This window comes from the organism of the source record quoted next, unplaced genomic scaffold (assembly GCF_019419815.1).
Source record: "Pyrus x bretschneideri cultivar Hongxiangsu unplaced genomic scaffold, Pyrus_bretschneideri_v1 Contig52, whole genome shotgun sequence".
Taxonomy (NCBI): Eukaryota; Viridiplantae; Streptophyta; class Magnoliopsida; order Rosales; family Rosaceae; genus Pyrus; species Pyrus x bretschneideri.
This window is the reverse complement of record NW_025999790.1, coordinates 2,435,315-2,454,239: the sequence shown is the minus strand read 5'-3', so window position 1 is coordinate 2,454,239 and position 18,925 is coordinate 2,435,315. Positions and strand designations below refer to the sequence as shown.

The following is an 18,925-nucleotide window of genomic DNA, read 5'->3' as shown; positions in this document are numbered from 1 at the left end:
AGGGATAAATGACTGCACGAAAGGAGGCATTTATCAATAGTTTGTTTATGTTGTAATGATCACCTAGTGCATTTCAAATATCTATATCTAATGTTTTGTAGTTGATTTCTAACTAGCTTATCCTAAATTCCTCCCTCATCCAAACACAGGGTGAGAGAACTAGGAGTTTTAGCATACACACCTCATTAACATAGGGTAATACAAATTTAGGAAGAAAAAAAAAGATGTCGACCTGATAACGTAAATCACCTCCACTAAAATGGCTTGCAAAATCATTATGTGTACATTATCAGATTCCTTGCTTTACTGTTTATGATAACCTCTGGGAAGACTATGAAGAATATCTCTGCATCAAAATCCAAAAAGGCCCATAAGAGAAGCATTTTCAAAATTTCCAAGTATATGAGCAAAAGAATTGCAGGTGATCCTGGACAATGTGTCAAAACTTGTTTGCAACGTCTACATTAACTCCTGAAAACAATGCCCGTATTGTAGTGTTCTCTCAGAACAACCTTGAAATAACAAACAAGTAAGGCAGACTTTCATACCGAGAGGAGATATAGAGCTCATGATTCAGAGTGATGCCTTGCATTGGTCCTTCGGAAACCCAGAAATAAAATTAGAAAAGGAATCTTGTGACTTATTTCTCTTTTCTTAATTTATTCATATTTGTCCAGCCAATCAAAGTGGTAACAAGTTAGAACCTTGATTCTAAGTTCCAAATGCAGAATATCAAAGTCCTTCATAAGAATTAGAAACAAAGAGAAGAATCCAGAGTTTTACCTTCACTGGTTTTCTCCAACTCCCGTTAATTCCACATCAAATTGGGAAAAATCGTGTTTAATCCTTTCTTCTCATCGTTATTGAATGTTGATTCAACTTGAGCTCAATCCTTTTGATACCTCATCTAGAAAAGATAGTCCTGAATCAAAGATGAAGAAATTATGATTTATAAAGTGATCTTAATTACTTGTGCAAGTTTGACAATCTGAAACTTTTCCTTATGTTATGATTCATGAATATAATCCACAATAATGATCCTGAAGCAAGAAAAGAAAAGGAGCGTAAGTTACAATCCAGCATTCAACAACTTACGGTGAAATCTGTAAGAGTGCAGCAGCTAGCCAAATTCACACATTGTGTTTGTACAAAAACATACCGGCACCTATGTAAAGATGACAGATGCACTGAAAGATGAGTAAGCATTCCACTGTATTCAAGCCGCAGCAGGAGGGGAAAAAAAAAAAAAATAACCATCACCAAGAAAATTTCCAACATACGATGGCCTCCTCCAACCATCCTCCATCAAAATTAGGTTAAGGCGTATCATCAATTTCTCTGTGGCATCTTCCACCAAAACAGCTAATGAATCAGACAGTCGCCTCCGTAGTGGACGATCCTGAAGAATCCAAATAAAGGTACTTTATTAGATTTGATATCAAAGTCAGATGTCATCTTACATATAGAAATAAGAAAACTTACCTTTTTGTCCTGCTACAACTTTAGATATTCAAGTGATTGCTAATAAAGCCCACAATGGTAGAGAAGAATGATGTAATCTCTTAATTCCTTCGGATCAGCTTCTAGGCGAATAAGATGTTCACAAGCTGTGACAAAGTAGCCTTAGCAGATGCAAGCTGAACGCCAGTGGAAAAATACCAAGTATCCTTATATATATGCACTTCAGTTGGATTAGTTTTAAGTAGAAACTACATTCACTTCGGACAAAGTACCTGTCTTCATTTACACTTGATCTATCAATAAATTTAGCAGCACGTGCTGCCCTCAAGAAAAAATTCCCTGGTTGATCATGCTGAAATGGGCCAGAATGCGCCCTTCAATTTTTTTTAGATCTGTACAAATAGTAAACTATGAGACCAGATACAGCTAAGATTAATGCCTTGTACACATGTCCGAAGATCAAATATGCATGTAAATAAATTACATAAAGACAATGTCACTCACAAACAAATGTACACAAAGATATATTTAATCTATACTTTGACTCACTTTGAGCACAAAACCCATGCTTACAACTGCTCAATTGAAATCTACTGGTTGACATTTACATCCTAGGGCATAGAACGTTTCATTTTTGAAAACTTATTAGCTGTTGAATGAAGGCTTAATTAGTTAAAATTCACTACAAAAGATTATGCGGAAGGATATGACAGACAAGATGCAATGCATCGAGAGGGATTTGTAAATGACTGCTTGAAAGGAGACATTTATAAATGCTTTGTTTATGTGTGTAATGATCATGTAGTGCAATTCAAATATCTATGTCTAATGTTTTGCAGTTGATTTCTAACTAATGTATCCTAAATTCCTTGGTACTTTCAAATACCTCATCCAAACACCGGGTGAGAGAACTAGGACTTCTAGCATACACAACTCACTGACATAGGACAATGCAAACGAGTAAGGCAGACTTCCATACCAAGTGGAGATATAGAGTTCATATTGGTCCTTCAGAAACCCTGAAATAAAGTTAAAAAAGGAATCTTGTGACTTAATTATTCATATTTGTCCAGCCAATCAGAGTGGTAACTGGTAACCAGTTAGAACCTTGATTCTAAGTCCTTCATAAGAATTAGAAACAAAGACAAGTATTAAGAGAGTTTTACAGAATCTGAAGTGAAACTATTACAGAACCTTGATTAATTGAACAATTGAAGTGAAACTTTTACAGAATCTCAATCTTATATGTTATTGTATGAAAAATGGTGCTATGTACGAACCTGAATTTGACTTTAGATCTCAAATGATGACTTGGCCGCCTAACCGGATGCAAGGAATGTGAGCTATCTTGCTCCACTCTTCTCCCGTCTTCTCCTGACACCTCTTCATCAGAGAAGGACATATGTCGATGCTCAGATAAGATAGCGATGCCGGCAAACCCTCTTTTGGCAGGGATTCGAGACTATCACATTTGTAAATTTCGAGCTTTTGAAGAGAAGGGAGGTGTTGAAGTCCCTTTCCCTCCAAAGATTTCAGACTTTTCATTCCATAGATTTCGAGAGTGTGAAGAGTGGTAGGGAGCAGCTGTTCCTTGAGCACCGTCTCCAACACATTCTCGCTTCCCGAGATCTCAAATGTTCGAAGGGAGACAAGTCGTTGCAAACCCCAGTACTCCACCGAAGGCCTCAGTTTCTCACAACTGCCGATACGAAATGATTGTAGGTTGGGAGGCAAACCTCCTTCTGCAAATGACTCTACATTTGGAAGACCAGATATCTGCAAATCTCTAAGGGCGGTGAGTGTGTGTATTCGATCGGGCAACAACTTCAAATTCTCGCATCCATAGACTGTAAAACTAGACAGGTTGGGAGTGGGCAACCCCCCGTGGGCAAAAGAGACCAGATTTGGACAATGATGGATAGAGAGAGAATCGAGATGAGTGAGATTTTCAACATCAGCTCCTTCTCCAATGGAAAGGGATTCTAGATTTTTAATGCCCCAGATCTGAAGAGATGAAAGTTTGGGGAAAACGCCCAGCGGGAAGGACCTCAGTGAATCACAGCTCCAAAATAATTCGAAACGTCGAAGGGATGTCAATTGGGCCATCATCTCATGAGATAGGAATTCTAATCTCCTGCAACTTGTTATACAAAGATATGTCAACGAAGTGGGTAGACCATTTCTAGGGAACGACAGGAGGGACCCGCAATAATGGAGAGTCAATTTTTGAAGACGACTGCTCAAGTGCGGCTGCAAGCAATCTGTGCGACTAAAAATTTGAATATCAAGCATGGAAAGCGAGGACAGCGTCTCCGTCTCTAGTAACGACGAGAGACCAGGGCATCCATTTATTTTCAGATCCTGAAGAGATTGTCGCAAGGATTCCGCGTTAACAATGAGAGACCAGGGTATCCACCTACTCCTAGTAGCCCCTTCATGCAGAACCCCGCAGTCGGACACTTGAAGTTTTTTCAAGCGAGGAAGATAATCCGGCAAGTTTCCCCTCAGCTTCGGACAACTCTGTAAAACCAGCTTCTCGAGACGAGGAAAGTCTGGACATTGACCTCTACCCGGACTTGGCAGCCATTCTACCCATTCTGGCATCCCTCTAAATTGCAGCTTCTCTAAGCAACGAAATGGCTGAATTAGAGAAATTCCAGATAGAAAGAATACTTTCTGTATTTCTGTTTTCTTAATGAAGAAGAAATTACATCTGAGTATATATACACTTTGCTAAATAACCTTAGTGACTAATGACCACTAGATTAGCATCTAATAACAGAGATTAGTTACAACCAAAATTACAGCTGTTTAAACCATAAAAATATCTACTGATGAGGTGTCCCTTTACCCTCCCTCAAGCTAAGCGGAGGAGCACCGAGAGAAAGCTTGGACTGCAGTAGCTTAAATCTGGCCTTAGGCAGGGCCTTGGTATGAATGTCAGCAATCTGATGATGGGTACTGATATGAAGGACCTGAATCAGATTTGCTAAAACAAGTTCACGAATGTAATGATAGTCAAGTTCCACATGTTTTGTGCGAGCATGGAAAACTGGATTAGAAGCCAGAGAAATGGCAGAAACATTATCACACCAGAGTTTGGGAACCTGCCTAAGAGGAAAAAGGACATCCTGTAACAGTTTACAGATCCAGGTTAATTCGGCAGCTGTGTGAGCAAGGGACCTATATTCAGCCTCTGTTGACGATCTAGCAACAGTGTGTTGCTTCTTGGCACTCCAACTAATCAGATTGGGACCAAGATACACACAATAACCACTGGTTGAGCGTCTGTCAAAAGGGCAGCCAGCCCAATCAGCATCCGAAAAGGCTGTAAGATGCAATGGACCTGGCTTGAACCACAGACCTTGAGTAATAGAACCTTTGAGAAAACGCAAGATTCGTTTGACTGCTTGAAGGTGAGGTTCGCGCGGACAATGGAGAAATTGACACATTTGGTTGACAGCAAAAGAGATATCGGGTCTTGTCCAAGTAAGATACTGAAGGGCACCTACAATGGATCTGTACTCCTTGGGATTGGGTAGTAAAGGACCAGTGTGATCCAATTTAACAGATCCAAGAGGAGTAGAACAGGGTTTGCAGCCATCCATATTTGTTTTAACAAGTAAATCAAGAGCATACTTGCCTTGAGACAAGAATAGGCCAGTGGAGGTTCTGTGAACTTCTAAGCCGAGGAAGAAATGAAGGGGACCCAAATCCTTGACAGGAAATAAACTGCTCAATTTTTGAATGAAGGCCTGACAATGAGAAGCATTTGGACCAGTCACAAGAATATCATCGACATACACAAGGACTATAACTAGAGAGGGTTGTGTTTGAACAAAGAGAGAGGAATCAGATTGTGAATTTGCAAAACCAAGAGAGCTGAAAGCATGAAAAAGTCTGTCATACCAGGCTCTGGGAGCCTGTTTTAAACCATAGAGAGACTTGGTAAGTTTGCAAACAAAGGATGACTGTGATTGATCAATAAATCCAGGTGGTTGCTGCATAAAGACTGCTTCCTTCAGATTGCCATGCAGAAAAGCATTACTGATATCTAATTGATTTAGAAACCAGTTGTGTTGAACAGCAAGTGTGAGTAAAATTCGAATTGTAACAGGCTTTGCAACCGGACTAAATGTCTCCTGAAAGTCAACCCCCTCTTGTTGATGAAACCCTTTAGCTACAAGACGAGCTTTGTACCGGTCAATGGTACCATCTGGTTTTCTCTTAATCCGGAACACCCATTTACACCCGACAACATTCTGAGTGGGAGATGGAGGAACTAACGTCCAGGTACCAGTACTTTGCAAGGCTTGATACTCTGCAAACATTGCTTGTCGCCAATGCTCATATTTGGAAGCCTGAGCATAAGTAGTCGGGACAAAGGTGCTGGTGTCAATAGGGTGCTTGGTAGCAGCTAAAACCTTGGGTTTAAAGATCCCAGCTTTGGACCGGGTGATCATAGGATGTGTGTGTGTAGGAATAATAGGGGGAGAAGAAGCAACAGGTATGGAGGATGAAACAGGGACAGAAGAGGCAACAGGGACTGGAGATGCAGCAGGGACTGGAGATGCAGCAGGTACAGGTGAGGAAGGAGAGATAGTAGGAGAGGATAGTAGGGAAGATGGAGCTGCATTAGATAAGGGAGCAGTGCTATCCAAGATTGAGGAGTGAGGCTTATCCCAATAAGGAAAGGGAAGAGTAAATGAGGAAGAAGAATGGGAGGCAGATCCCAATGAGTTAGGACCCTGTGACTGAGATGTGCTTTTGAAAGGAAAATGATCCTCATAAAACAAAACATGTCTTGATATGTATACTCGATGAGATTGAATGTCCAAGCACCTGTAACCCTTGTGTTGCAAACTATAGCCGAGAAAGACACACTGTGTACTCTTGCCATCAAGTTTGGAAGAAACATATGGTTTAAGCCAGGGATAACAGCTACACCCAAAAATTTTCAGCTTTGAATAATCTGGAGCCCTTTTAAAAAGTAGTTCCCAAGGAGAGATGACCAGATTTGATAAGGGTAACCGATTAATAAGATACAAGGCTGTGCTGAAAGCTTCTACCCAGTATTTATGAGGTACACTAGAAGCAACTAGGAGAGTGCGAGCAGTTTCTGTGAGATGTCGATGCTTACGCTCAACACACCCATTTTGCTCGGGAGTGTGAGGACAGCTATATTGATGACAAATACCATGAGTAGCAAGGAAAGAATTAAAGGCAGAACCAGTAAATTCACCTCCAGAATCAGATCTGAAAATTTTTATTCGATTGCCAACCAAGTTTTCAACATAAGCCTTGAAACGGACAAATACAGAAAACACTTCAGATTTTGCCTTCAAAGGGAACAGCCATGTGTATTTAGTGAACTCATCAACAAAAAGAACATAATACTTGAAACCACTGACAGAGACAACTGGAGCTGGACCCCAAACATCACAGTGAATCAGTTCAAGACTTGCAGAAGCACGACTAGTACTGGAAGAAAAGGGCAATTTGTGATTTTTACCAATGGCACAATCAGTACAAAAGAAGCTAACAGAATTGCTACCACTATGAGCAAGATGAGCTTTATTTAAAATCTTCCTAAACATTGCTGCAGAGGGATGGCCAAGCCGCCTATGCCAGGTCGGAAGAGAAGCTTTAGTGCTAAGAAACGCTGAAGGGGCAGAAGTGGAGGGAATGCCTTGAAGAGGATAGAAGCCTTCATGGACCGGTCCTTGAAAAAGCATCATCCCCGTAGAGCGATCCTTGATTGTAGAACCATCAGAATCAAGGGTCAATGCACAACAATTATCTTTTAAAAACTGATAGGCAGAGAGAAGATTGAATTTCATCTTGGGAACATGAAGGACATTGTTCAATCGAAATGTAGCGGATGGTGTTTTAAGCAAAGAAGTACCAGAATGATGAATGGACATACCTTGTCCATCACCAATGTAAACCTTATCTTCGCCGGAGTAGGGAACAGGAGATTGAAGAGCAGCAATATCATTAGTGATATGAGATGTAGCACCAGAATCAATGAGCCACGAAGGAGAAGTTTTAGAATTCGTGTGAACACACATGGCAGCCAATTTGGCAGGGGGTATTTTGCCAGCATACGCATGATTCATGCGTTCATAACAGTCAATAGCTTCATGGTCAAGAGAGTGACAGATTTGACAAGAAGTTTTACCCCCAAAATAAGAACCAGAGTTGGTGTGAGTATTGCGATTGAAACCACCAGAGTTAGAGCGATTGCCACCAGAAGTATGGCGAAAAGAACCAGAGCCATTTCCTGAATTAGAAACGTTACCACGAAACTGAGAAAAGTGCCTGGAGTAGTTACCACGATTTTGGCGCTGAGAAAACCCTTTGCCATTGCCACGATTGTTCTGAAACCTGGGAGGAGCAGTGAACTGTGCAGCATAGGCTTGAGGAAAAGGAGAGTATGGTGGTGTAGGCAGAAGAGGACCCTGAGACTGAGCTACAAAGGCCTGAAAAGGTTCTTGAGCGGAAGAGACAACACCTTTCTTTTTGCGATTCATGAATAATTCCTTGTTGATTAATAAACCATGCAGTTCATCCAAAGTAGTAGAAGAGATGCGCAACATAATAGAGTCAATAAACGATTCATAGTCATCAGATAAACCATTGAAAGTGACAGCAATAAGATCCTGATCAGAGACTAGGGAACCAGCCGCCATTAGGGCATCAGAAATACCTTTGATGCGCTGCAGATACTCAGAAATCGAAGAATCACCTTTGTGTATGGCATGGAGACGAGAGCGAAGTTGGTGAATATGAGCAGCAGAGACACCCCCAAATCGATTTTCAAGATTAATCCAAAGATCGTGAGACGAAGTGACACCGACAGTAAACGGAATGATTTCTTCAGAGAGAGTAGAGTTAAGCCAAATCAGAATGTTTTGATCCTTCTCATACCAAGCTTCATAGGCAGGATTAGGGTTTCCAGTAAGACAACCATGCTGATCAAGAAGATAAGGCGGTGGAGGGAGCTCAGAACCGTCAACAATACCGGTGAGCTTGTAGCGCCTGAAGATTGGAGCAAATAGAGCCTTCCAGACTAAGTAATTATCACGCTTCAGCTTCGTAGGCACCATACAAGTAATATTCTGGATGGTGATTGATGCAATCGACGAATGAGAAAAATTAGGGTTCATCGCAGAGAAATTGGGGGCGACGAATTCAGACGATGCAGGATTTGGAGGAACAATTTCAGGAGGAGAAGGCGACGAGGAGGCCGTCGCCATTGTTGAGAAGAGGAAGCTCGAGATCAAGAAGAACGAACCGCAAAGAAAGGAGGATCGAAGAGCGATGAAGCAGAGAGGCGAATGATACCAAGATAGAAAGAATACTTTCTGTATTTCTGTTTTCTTAATGAAGAAGAAATTACATCTGAGTATATATACACTTTGCTAAATAACCTTAGTGACTAATGACCACTAGATTAGCATCTAATAACAGAGATTAGTTACAACCAAAATTACAGCTGTTTAAACCATAAAAATATCTACTGATGAGGTGTCCCTTTAATTCCATTGACACCATAAAACTCAGCACCAATACTCGTAACAAATTTCATCTCCTCTATACAGAGCTCCTTAAGAGCGGGCAACTGCCCAACTGATGGCAACGCCCAACAAGTACTAAAACCTTGGAGGCGCATGACTTTTATGTTGGAGAAGGAAGAGTCTCCCAACCAATTCGGAAAGCTTGTTCCACCATAACATCTGATGGTCAGTTTCACCAAATTTACAGAAGGTTGTAATTTTTCAAGTACTTGTCTCTCTTTTATGGAATCATCTGCATCCACTCTACCCCATGCCAACTCTATTTCATTGAGATCTTTCTTATCCTTCAAATTGGCCCGCAAGGCATCCACAACATGGACTACATTCTCTAGATTCATGATAGAAAGTTCCCCTCCAAGATTGGGCAACTCCCCCAATTCTCCAATGCCACCAGACCTAGTAGATGTCCCCAATACATAAGCAGTGAGTGTTCTCAAACTTTTTAGTCTACCCATTTGCACCGGCATTTCTTTTATACCAGTATCTCTAATATCAAGATGGCGCAAATTAATCAGTTTCCTCATGTCTACAGGCAATTCAACAAGAGAGGAACAATGAGACAACAATAGAGTTTGCAAATTGTAGAGACCACTCACGGTATCTGGTAACCTTTTAATAGCAGTGTAAGAGAGGTCAATGTAGCGCAAATGTATGTGGTCCCCGATGCAATCAGGTAAGCGACTGACGTTTGTATATCCTGCCAAAGACAGTGCCCGTGAACATTTTAGTGTTGGCAACAAATCATTCGGAACCTTACTACTTACATAACCCCAATTTAACTTCCTTATAGACATGGGTAAGAAGGTGCGCAAATATTTAACTCCATTTAATGGCTGAAACATTTTAGCAGCATCAAATCTTCCTTTCACATATGACAAATGTCGAACTCTTTTAGGAACTTCATATGATCCTTCCTCATCCATCCGAAAACAAAATTCTCTAGACACGAACATAGCCAAATCATTAACGAGATCATGCATTGTGAATCCAGGCTCCTCAGTTCTTGATCTTTGAATTAGTGATCGTGATACTAATTCATTAAAATAGTTCTCTCCAACCTCCTCCATTCTTGCCCCGCCGTCAGCTTGTGAAATTAAACCCACAGCCATCCAAAGTCGAACCAAAGTATGCTTCTCAAATTCATAGTCCTTTGGAAAAATTGAGCAATAAGCGAAACATTGCTTTAAATAAGGCGGGAGGTAATGGAAACTCAATCTTAGAGATGGAAGAATACTATTTGCTTGTGGTAGCTCCCAAAGATTGCTATTCAATATATGATTCCATTTCTTGTAGTCCATGTTGCAACTTAAGAGACCTCCAAGTGTTTTCGCAGCTAAAGGCAGACCATTGCACTTACGTGCAATTTTTTTACCAATTTCTTCCAAGTCTGGATGTGCACTTGCGTTTTCATTTCTAAACGCATGTTTTGCAAGTAACAACCAACAATCATCATGCGACAATTGTTTTAAAGAGTGAATAGGAACAGTGTGCACGATGGATGCAACACTTTCGTTCCTTGTTGTCACAATGACCTTACTTCCCCTCGCCCCATAAGTGAAAGGAGCTTGAAGAACACTCCAATCATTATAATCGTCATTCCAAAGGTCATCCAACACAAGTAGAAACCTTTTCCCCGTTAGTTGTTCCCTAAGAGCAACTTGAAGCAAGCTCATATCTGACGTATCGCAGGGTTTTGAAGCCATTGACTGAAGAAGGGTTTTAGTGACCCTAACAGCATCAAAGTCTTCGGAGACACACGCCCAAGCTCGAACATCGAAATGCTCTTTCACCCTGTCATTATTGTAAAGGAGTTGAGCAAGGGTTGTCTTACCAACTCCTCCCATTCCCCATATGGGGATGACAGATGTATTGCCGCCCCTTGCATCATCAGATAGCAGCAGTGTTTTCAACTTCGCTTCATCTTCATCCCTACCATAAGTACAGAATTCATGCTCAACGAAGGAAGTTGTGGGAGTTCTTTGTGAAAGCTTGCCCCTGACACCTTCTCTGAGACCGAGCACACGTTTCTGTTGTGCAAGGTTTTCTAGTTCTTCAAGTAACTCTTGAATCCTACCATTCATGCCCTGATAAAAAGGATTAAGAGTAGAGAGGAAGTTCCACACCTGGGTTTTCTTCGTTTGATATTCAGCTTCCACCTTGCTTCGCAAAACTTCAGTATCGATCTCATCCAGCAGGTCCTCGGCTTCGAAGACAGCATGTTTGAGCTCGTCAAGCCACTTTTCCACACGGGGATTCTCCATCTGCTTCTCCTCTGCATCGTCAAGCACTGCATCAAGGGCCAGAAACGTCCGCTTCAGTTTCTTCAGGAGTGCGTAGTCAAGTTTTTTTCCCCGGAAGAAGTCCATCAACTCGCCAGAACCAATCTTGTCGCACAGCGTCTGAATTGAAGCAGAGAGAAAAGCCTCTCCAATCAAAGCCATTTTGTTTTCTTTCTTTCAGGAAACTAGTAGTCTGAGAGAAGCGTTTTGTAATGGAAACAGAAGCTTAAACTCTCATGAAATTCACATTTGTGGGTAGGACGACCAGATACTGTATTGATCAATAATTCAGCGGACCACACACGTTAAAGCATAAAGAGAGAATTTGTGGTCGTGCTTTGTTTGCGAGTGGAAAAGTGTAGGCTAAAAATGCGTCGGTGGGATGGGGTAAGTGAGTGGAAAAGTAACAATGGTAACGTCGGTGCTACGGGCGAATTATCATGTGTTCACACAGTATATTGTACATCTCCGGATAAGACTAGATATCTGCATGAATGGAAGCATAATCAAATAATAAGGTTACAAATTAAAAAGTTAAAAAATTTATTAAATAAAATACTTATATTAGTTTATTGATTTTTTATATAATATATTACAATATCGTTCGACATGTTTTATATTTTGAAAACATTGCTTGACAGCTTACCAAATACCATCAAATCTTTATATATAAAAAAATAATTATGATATTATTCACTAATTGATCTCTCATCTGAATTCTCAATCAATTCTGCAAAATTTCACAACCTTTCAACGTTGATAGTAATAATTAAAAGTCAATATTAATATCACAAACAAATAAACTAGTAATACATATAACATACTGCTAATATCACAAGATTTAAAAAAACAAAAAATGAGCTGGCCAATAATTCAGTGGAGTACACACGTTAAAGCATAAAGAGAGAATTGGTGGTTGTGCCTTGCTTTGTGGGTGGAAAAAGTCTAGGCGAAAAATGTGTCGGTGGGATGAGTGCTGGTGGCTTTCTTTCTACTTTGCTAAAGCAACATATAGGTGCTGGTTGATTTCATGAGTTTAATTCCAGTACAATAAATGAGAATAGATTAAGAAATAATAGAGTAGATATAAGTTTGCTATATGAATTTGAACCACCTTGGGTCTAATATATTGGCTATTCTAACGACTTTTTTTGAAAACTAGTTAATTTATCTATAAAAAAAGGTTGGTCATTTATTGCATTATTGTTATTGGTACTTTAAAATTTTATTTTGGATTCTAAACTTTCTATAATTAAAATAAAAAATATACTGATGAGGAGGCATAATAAGATTTTTAAAATATTAATAATAATAAATAAACCACGAGTAGAAATATTGCAATAGAATAAGCAATACATCAAATTCAATTACACGAGGTGAAGATCTCACGTATTTCATATTTGTGTAGTGTAGTGGTTCATCGGTTGGTGAAGTTTGCTTTATCTATTTGTTCTTATGTAGTTTGGATGGAGGATCCCCCTACAATTGATGATGTCCTTCTCCAAGATTTGGATTGTAATCTTGATTGATTTTCAGTAAATTATCGTCTTAATTAAAAAATATATTAAATTTAGAGCTCGTTTAGAAAAAGTGTTTTTAATCACGGGAAACGCTTTAAAAAAAAGAAGATATTTTTGAAATCAATTTTGGTTAAAATGTAAGTTTATCATGGAAAAAAAAAACTTAAAGTACTTTTGAAATTAAAAAATATTTTATCTAAAAGTATTTTCAATTACTTAAAAACACTTCTCAAGCGAGCTTTCAATGTGCCTAATTCTTATATGTAAAATTCAAACTCACATAAATCATTTAAGGTTTTGAAATGGAAGAATGATTATTTAGTTAAGCTATAATGACGATTGGCTTTATTTTAAAGGAAAACTAATGAAAATGACTTGAAAACTTTGAGTTTTAACAAAACTGACAAAATAAAGGGTAAACTGAATAGTACAATGATTGACTTTTTAGTGTAAAAATGTGATTTTTGGTTAAAGTAAACAATACCGAGAGCTTTTCGTTAAAGTTCCCTTATTCAAATGGTTTTCTCACTTTTAGGTCATTATGCAAAATCTCTATTATGCTTGATAGCATGAATAATAATCCCATACAAAGCCAATGGGAACTTATTTTATTTTATTTATTTTTTATATAAAGATCAGCTAGTAACTTCGCTACAACAGTCCATCATTTTGGGGAACAAAAACACTTATAGAAGCATTTCAGCCATCATAATTTCTTATATAATTTAAAAGGTTGTTTTGTTTTGTTTTGGGAAAGGTAGTTTCCTAGTAGTTGGCGTGGAAATTCTGTGTTGGGTAACTTTTGTTTTATTCTTCTTGTATGTGTTTTGCATAGATTCCTTCCAGGAGATTCCAAATATGAAATCTTTGAAGATGTCAAACTCTTGTGTGTATTACTTTGTGGAGAATTTGGTACTTCTGTGAGTTACAAATTTTTACTGGCTAATGCTAGGAATGATAAATTTACAAACAAAATTTCAAAGACTAAATATTATGGAAGTTGATAATTGAATTATTACTTAAGCGTTGATAAACATGATCATTTCTATTTGTTACACATCATTTGGTTTACAAATTTTATCTATAAATTTAATCTCTTTAGCATTATCCTTTTTACTACTGCTCCTATAGAAACTACATGTTTTCGTATGGACTTCTTTTTCTGGCTCGCATAGGTTCAGCAATCTAAGGCTGCTGAGACAATCATCACTCGACTCGTGTTGATTTCTTTGAATTTGCAGTGGCAAGGACCTAACTAATGGCTCTTTATGTATAAGATGGATTGTTGAGCACTCATAGCCTCGCCATATGTATTATGTCATATGTGAGTGTATGCATGCATTTGCATTTTGCTCTCCTTTAGAACCATTAAACAGTTTATGATGTCAAGTGTCTCTGTAAACTAAAGCAAAGAACTCGGTTCGTAATCATATACTCAATCCATTGTGTTTTCTAACTACTCGAGCTCAAAATTAATAGTTAATTTATTTGTTGAGTCAATACTAGAAGTTGCGTTCGTGTATGATTTTTAATTTAATTGGATTTGTTTTTGCTCACCACTTTTAAGTTGTGAAGATGTTAGGATGTCCGGAATACAGAGAAGAACATTATATATTATTATACAATTAAAAACAATTTTTTAAAGTGTTTCTTCAATTATGTAATGACATATGATAGAAATAATTGACATTAATTAATCCATATTTCTTCTGTAAAATGCTCTGCTACTCTGCCTAGTTTTAAGGTCAGCTCTAAGTCCCTCGTTTTGGTCTCTGACGTAGTGCGCATTTATGCGCATACCTCACTCTGCGGTTTGTAATATTGCCATTGATTTTCCAATTCAACCTACCAACGAAGCAACTTCCTACTTACTACCTTCCAATGTGAATGTGATAAAATAGAAGAAGTTGACACAAAATTTTCTGTCATTCATTGCAACTCCATTTGGTTAAACAATTTGTTTTTTTGTTATTGACGTGTTACTTTTTTGTCTACAATACATTCATGAATCTCGTGATCTAGATGGGCCAAATCATTATCACATCACATTGTTATTAGTTAGGAACAGTTTAGCTACAAATATTCATCTTTTTTTTTTTCCAGTTACATGATAAAATGATACTCTTGGACACATCACTTTTCTTTTTCTTTTTCTTTTTCTTTGAGAAAAATAAAGACAAGTACATTATGCAAAGCATACGGATGAAATGCAATTCCTTTTACATAAAAACTTATTAATTAGCTCCACAAATCTGCAGGAAATCATATTAACCACTAGCATGCCATCAAATGTACATGTTTGGATTTTTATTTTTATACAACAATAATATTTACATTATAAATTGACATAAAAAAAATACCCATAAAACACCATAAAAGAATATGAAGCACATAAAAATATTTTCTCACTTCCTCTTTCCATCTTCTTCCATCATCTCTTCTCACGTTCTCTATTTTATCTTTCTCTTTCTATAAAAAATTAATATAAAATGTTAACGTAGTATAATCACGACCGTTCAAATAAAAAAATAAAATAAATATAAATATAAATATAAAAAAATAAAAAAATAAAATCCTATTCCATTTTTGTTACTTTATGATTGCAGAGGAGGCTGAGTAGGTTGGGCAGATAGGGTGTGGACCGACCAATCCTAGCCTATAATATAGGTCAAGTGTACATTTGTAGGGCTCTAGGCATTGGGTGATGGGTAGCTTAGGCAGAGATTGACCGTTCGGCAGGGTTGAAAATGATGGGCTATAATAAAAGCAATATATCTTTTCATTTTTGGTAAAATTTATCGCAATGAGCTTGGTGGTGCATTACAAGAGTGGTTGTCTTAATAAAATGGGGTAATTATGGCGCAATGAGTTTTGCTTTATGAGTTTTTTTTTTTTTTTTTTTTTTTTTCATTTTATTTTTCATGCACTCTATATATTTTTCTTCCATCATCCGCAAAAGTATTCTTCAAATTCAAACCCAAATATTTCCTTACATTTTTCGTCTTTAAATGTTAAATAGTTAGTCCTTTTGAAGTGTGACGGAAAATTGAGTTTGGTTCAAAGTTAGTTGGAAAATTTAAGTTCTATAAAAGTGATTTTAATTATTGAATTTAATTGAATTCATGAGTTTAATTCCAGTACAATAAATGATTAAGTTTTTGATAAAGACAATAAATTAACCAATAGTAGATTAAAAATAAGTTTACTATATGAATTTGAACCGCCTTAAGTCTAATATATTGGTTATTCTAACAACTATTTTGAAAACTAGTTATTTTCTTTCTCTAAAAAAGTTGGTCATTTATTGCATGGGAAATAACCATGAGTAGAAATATCCCAAGAAAAATATTAAGGATACTCACTCAAAGTGGGACTCTTCATATAATTTCCATCACCTCATGTGTTTGATATATGTTTCATAATGTTGGCACCAGAATTCTACGAAAAACATAAGGTGGTGGAGCATCCATGAAGAGTCCCACTTTTTAAAGAATCTTCTTAGCATTTAGAACAACTAATACTTTAAACTCAATTACATGAGATAAGGATCGTACATATATCACGTTTGTTAATGCGGTGGCTCATCGGTTAGCAAAGTTAGCTTTATCCATATGTTCTTATGTGTTGGTGATAGGAGCATATTTAGACGACTTACTTAGCTTGTTTTCATGCATCTATGTTGTTAATTCATAGTTGTTTTAGTAGTTTAAGCCATTTTCGTGTGTTTTTAGGTTCATATGGCTAAGGAAGCAAAAAGATGCATTTTGGAGCATTTTGGAGCAAAATTGGGCTTGGAATGGATAGCATATGATTGGAGCCAAAGTGTTGGACGAATTTGAAGGCCTTGTATTCATTTTGGACATAAAACAAAGGGCCTAGCCCATTCTCTCTTAAACCAACCCCAAGGCCATGCATTTCCTTCCAATTCCAAAGCCCACAATCACTTCAAAAGCCATGCAAAGAACCATCCATATCATCATAAACAATCATGCACTCCACATGCATTTCCACCCTTACAAGACCCTAAACATATCATCCACACAAATCTGCCATCATTCACACATTTCTCCACTCATTGCCGTGCACATTCACTCACCACAAACATTCCACATGCATTCATCAACATATCTAGTTATCACTCACATGCATTTCTTTCATCATTTCCAACCCACATGTTCCTTTAATCATTCACACATACACCCATTCACCACCAGAAATCATCCTTTAAAACATTGCACATGCATCCATAATCATTCATTTCAGCCATTCCACATGCATTCCCTTCATAAATAATTCACATGCATTCATCATCATTACCCCTTTAATCCACATGCTCTCCCATTTCAGATTCACCACAAGAAAACACCATCATTGCCGTGCACATGCATTCCCTTCCATTTTCTGCTTGCATTTCCAGCTTTGCACATGCATATATTCCTCCTCCTAGCTGTCATGTCCCCCCCATTTTACCTATAAATAAGCATCCATTGCATTCATTCTCATTCACTCTCATTTCATACACATTTCAGTCACAAACTCTTCCATTTTCAGAATGTAGACATCAAACCACAACACCTTTGGCCGTGACTCTCCCTTACAATCCAAACACCATTCTTCCATTCCTCCACCACTCCCCAAACCATTCACACCATCAAAACATGTCCTTAGACCTTATGCTACAACGAAGAGGAAGAAAAGAGGGCCTAAACGTTCATACAATTCAAGTTTGAGTTGTTGGAATGTTTAGGTGTTTCTTTGATTTCAATGTTTAAATTCAATTCTCTTTGTTTTGTATGTTTGAGGAATGGAAGAAAAGAGTGCTTAAACGTTCATACAATTCACGTTTGAGTTGTTGGAATGTTTAGGTGTTTCTTTGATTTCAATGTTATAAAGAACTAAATCCCCCTTTGGCTAGGGGTGGATTCGATGTAGTCTTGCAAAACTATTCCATGTTATTAAGTTAAAGTATTTGATTCACCAATCTGTGTTCTTGTTTCATTCACTGATTTTATAGTTTAATTTGTTTGTTAATCTTAATGTCTGATCACCATTAGGGCTGCTTATGAATTATTTGATCAAGGTTATAGTACACATCATGCTTAATCTTGGTAGACATGTGAATGAATGAAGAAACTGCTATGCATACATCCTGCCATGTGATTTCTTTGATTCTTTGAAGTTTTCTTGTTCTTAATGGATTCTTACTTGCTAATCTAAGTTGAACATCACAACTAGGTTGCATATTAGGAGTACTTGATCACAACCACACATCAAATGGATGATCATAAATAAGTAAAACGAACCCTAGTTGCAGATTGGAGAGTTGAATACGTTTTGACTTAACTTTCATGGAATTGACTTGTAATGGTGAAATCGGAATCCCTAGCTTCATCTCCATTGATACTATCTCATTTTATTAGTTTTTGATTCATTTATTTGTGTTTACTTCATTTCCTTATGCTTTTAAGTTACAACAACAAATCTGTGCATTTATTTTAATTTCGTCAAAACCTCAATCCCCCTTTATTTTAGTGTCTAATTTAGTTAGAAAGTATCTTAGTTTGTGTTTTTAAGCATTTTGATTCATTCTATTACTCAATTTCGTCCAAAGTTACCAAAGTGCTCAAAACTGCCCAGAAAGTGATTTTAAGGCAGTTTTGAGTGTTTTGGGGCTGTTTTGAGTCTTTTGATTTGTTTGAGTGTTTTTATTGTTTAGTTTTGCATTCTTTGAGTCTAGTTTAGTGTTTCAAACTTTATTTTACGTTTTTGAGTCAGTTTCCAAGTGATTTTGCAATCCCTCCTAATCCCCGGTTAAGAACGATCCCTACTTACATTCTTCACTACAATTGACAAAAAGAGGGTTTAAATTGTGTGCGTATAAATCTCGCACCAGTTGGCTGGAGGATACCCCCGACTTAATTCATGACGTCCTCCCCCAAGTTTTGGATTGTAATCTTGAATGATTTTCAGTAAATTATTGTCTCAACTCAAAAAATTAAAGAAAATTCAAGGCTCATTTATGTAGTGCTTTTAAATGTCTAAAGCGATTTTAAAGAAATCATTTAAAAACACTTTCTAAACAAGC

General features: G+C 37.6%; 3 protein-coding genes across 8 annotated transcripts in view; all 3 read right to left on the bottom strand.

Moving 5' to 3' along the window:
* Positions 1-18,925, bottom strand: part of LOC125470712 (putative disease resistance protein At3g14460) — a 49,835-nt gene that overhangs the window by 20,005 nt on the left and 10,905 nt on the right. For 2 of the 6 annotated variants that reach the window (XM_048570148.1, XM_048570149.1), the window contains exons 3-9: positions 1,734-1,853; positions 1,483-1,637; positions 1,261-1,399; positions 1,096-1,165; positions 784-922; positions 549-597; positions 250-346 (exon numbers count right to left, since the gene is read on the bottom strand). The gene's annotated coding sequence lies outside the window, so the exon portion shown is untranslated. Of the gene's footprint in view, positions 1-232; positions 347-548; positions 598-783; positions 1,041-1,095; positions 1,400-1,482; positions 1,638-1,733; positions 1,854-18,925 lie in introns of all 6 variants that reach the window. The other 4 variants (XM_048570150.1, XM_048570151.1, XM_048570152.1 and 1 more) reach the window with 4 other exon arrangements.
* On the bottom strand, positions 2,761-4,065 carry LOC125470744 (putative disease resistance protein At3g14460). Its single transcript, XM_048570240.1, has one exon. It carries the CDS (start codon positions 4,063-4,065, stop codon positions 2,761-2,763), a length of 1,305 nt encoding a protein of 434 aa, XP_048426197.1.
* LOC125470716 (putative disease resistance RPP13-like protein 1) lies at positions 8,814-11,154 on the bottom strand. The gene has a single exon (XM_048570176.1). It carries the CDS (start codon positions 11,120-11,122, stop codon positions 8,981-8,983), a length of 2,142 nt encoding a protein of 713 aa, XP_048426133.1. The 5' UTR covers positions 11,123-11,154; the 3' UTR covers positions 8,814-8,980.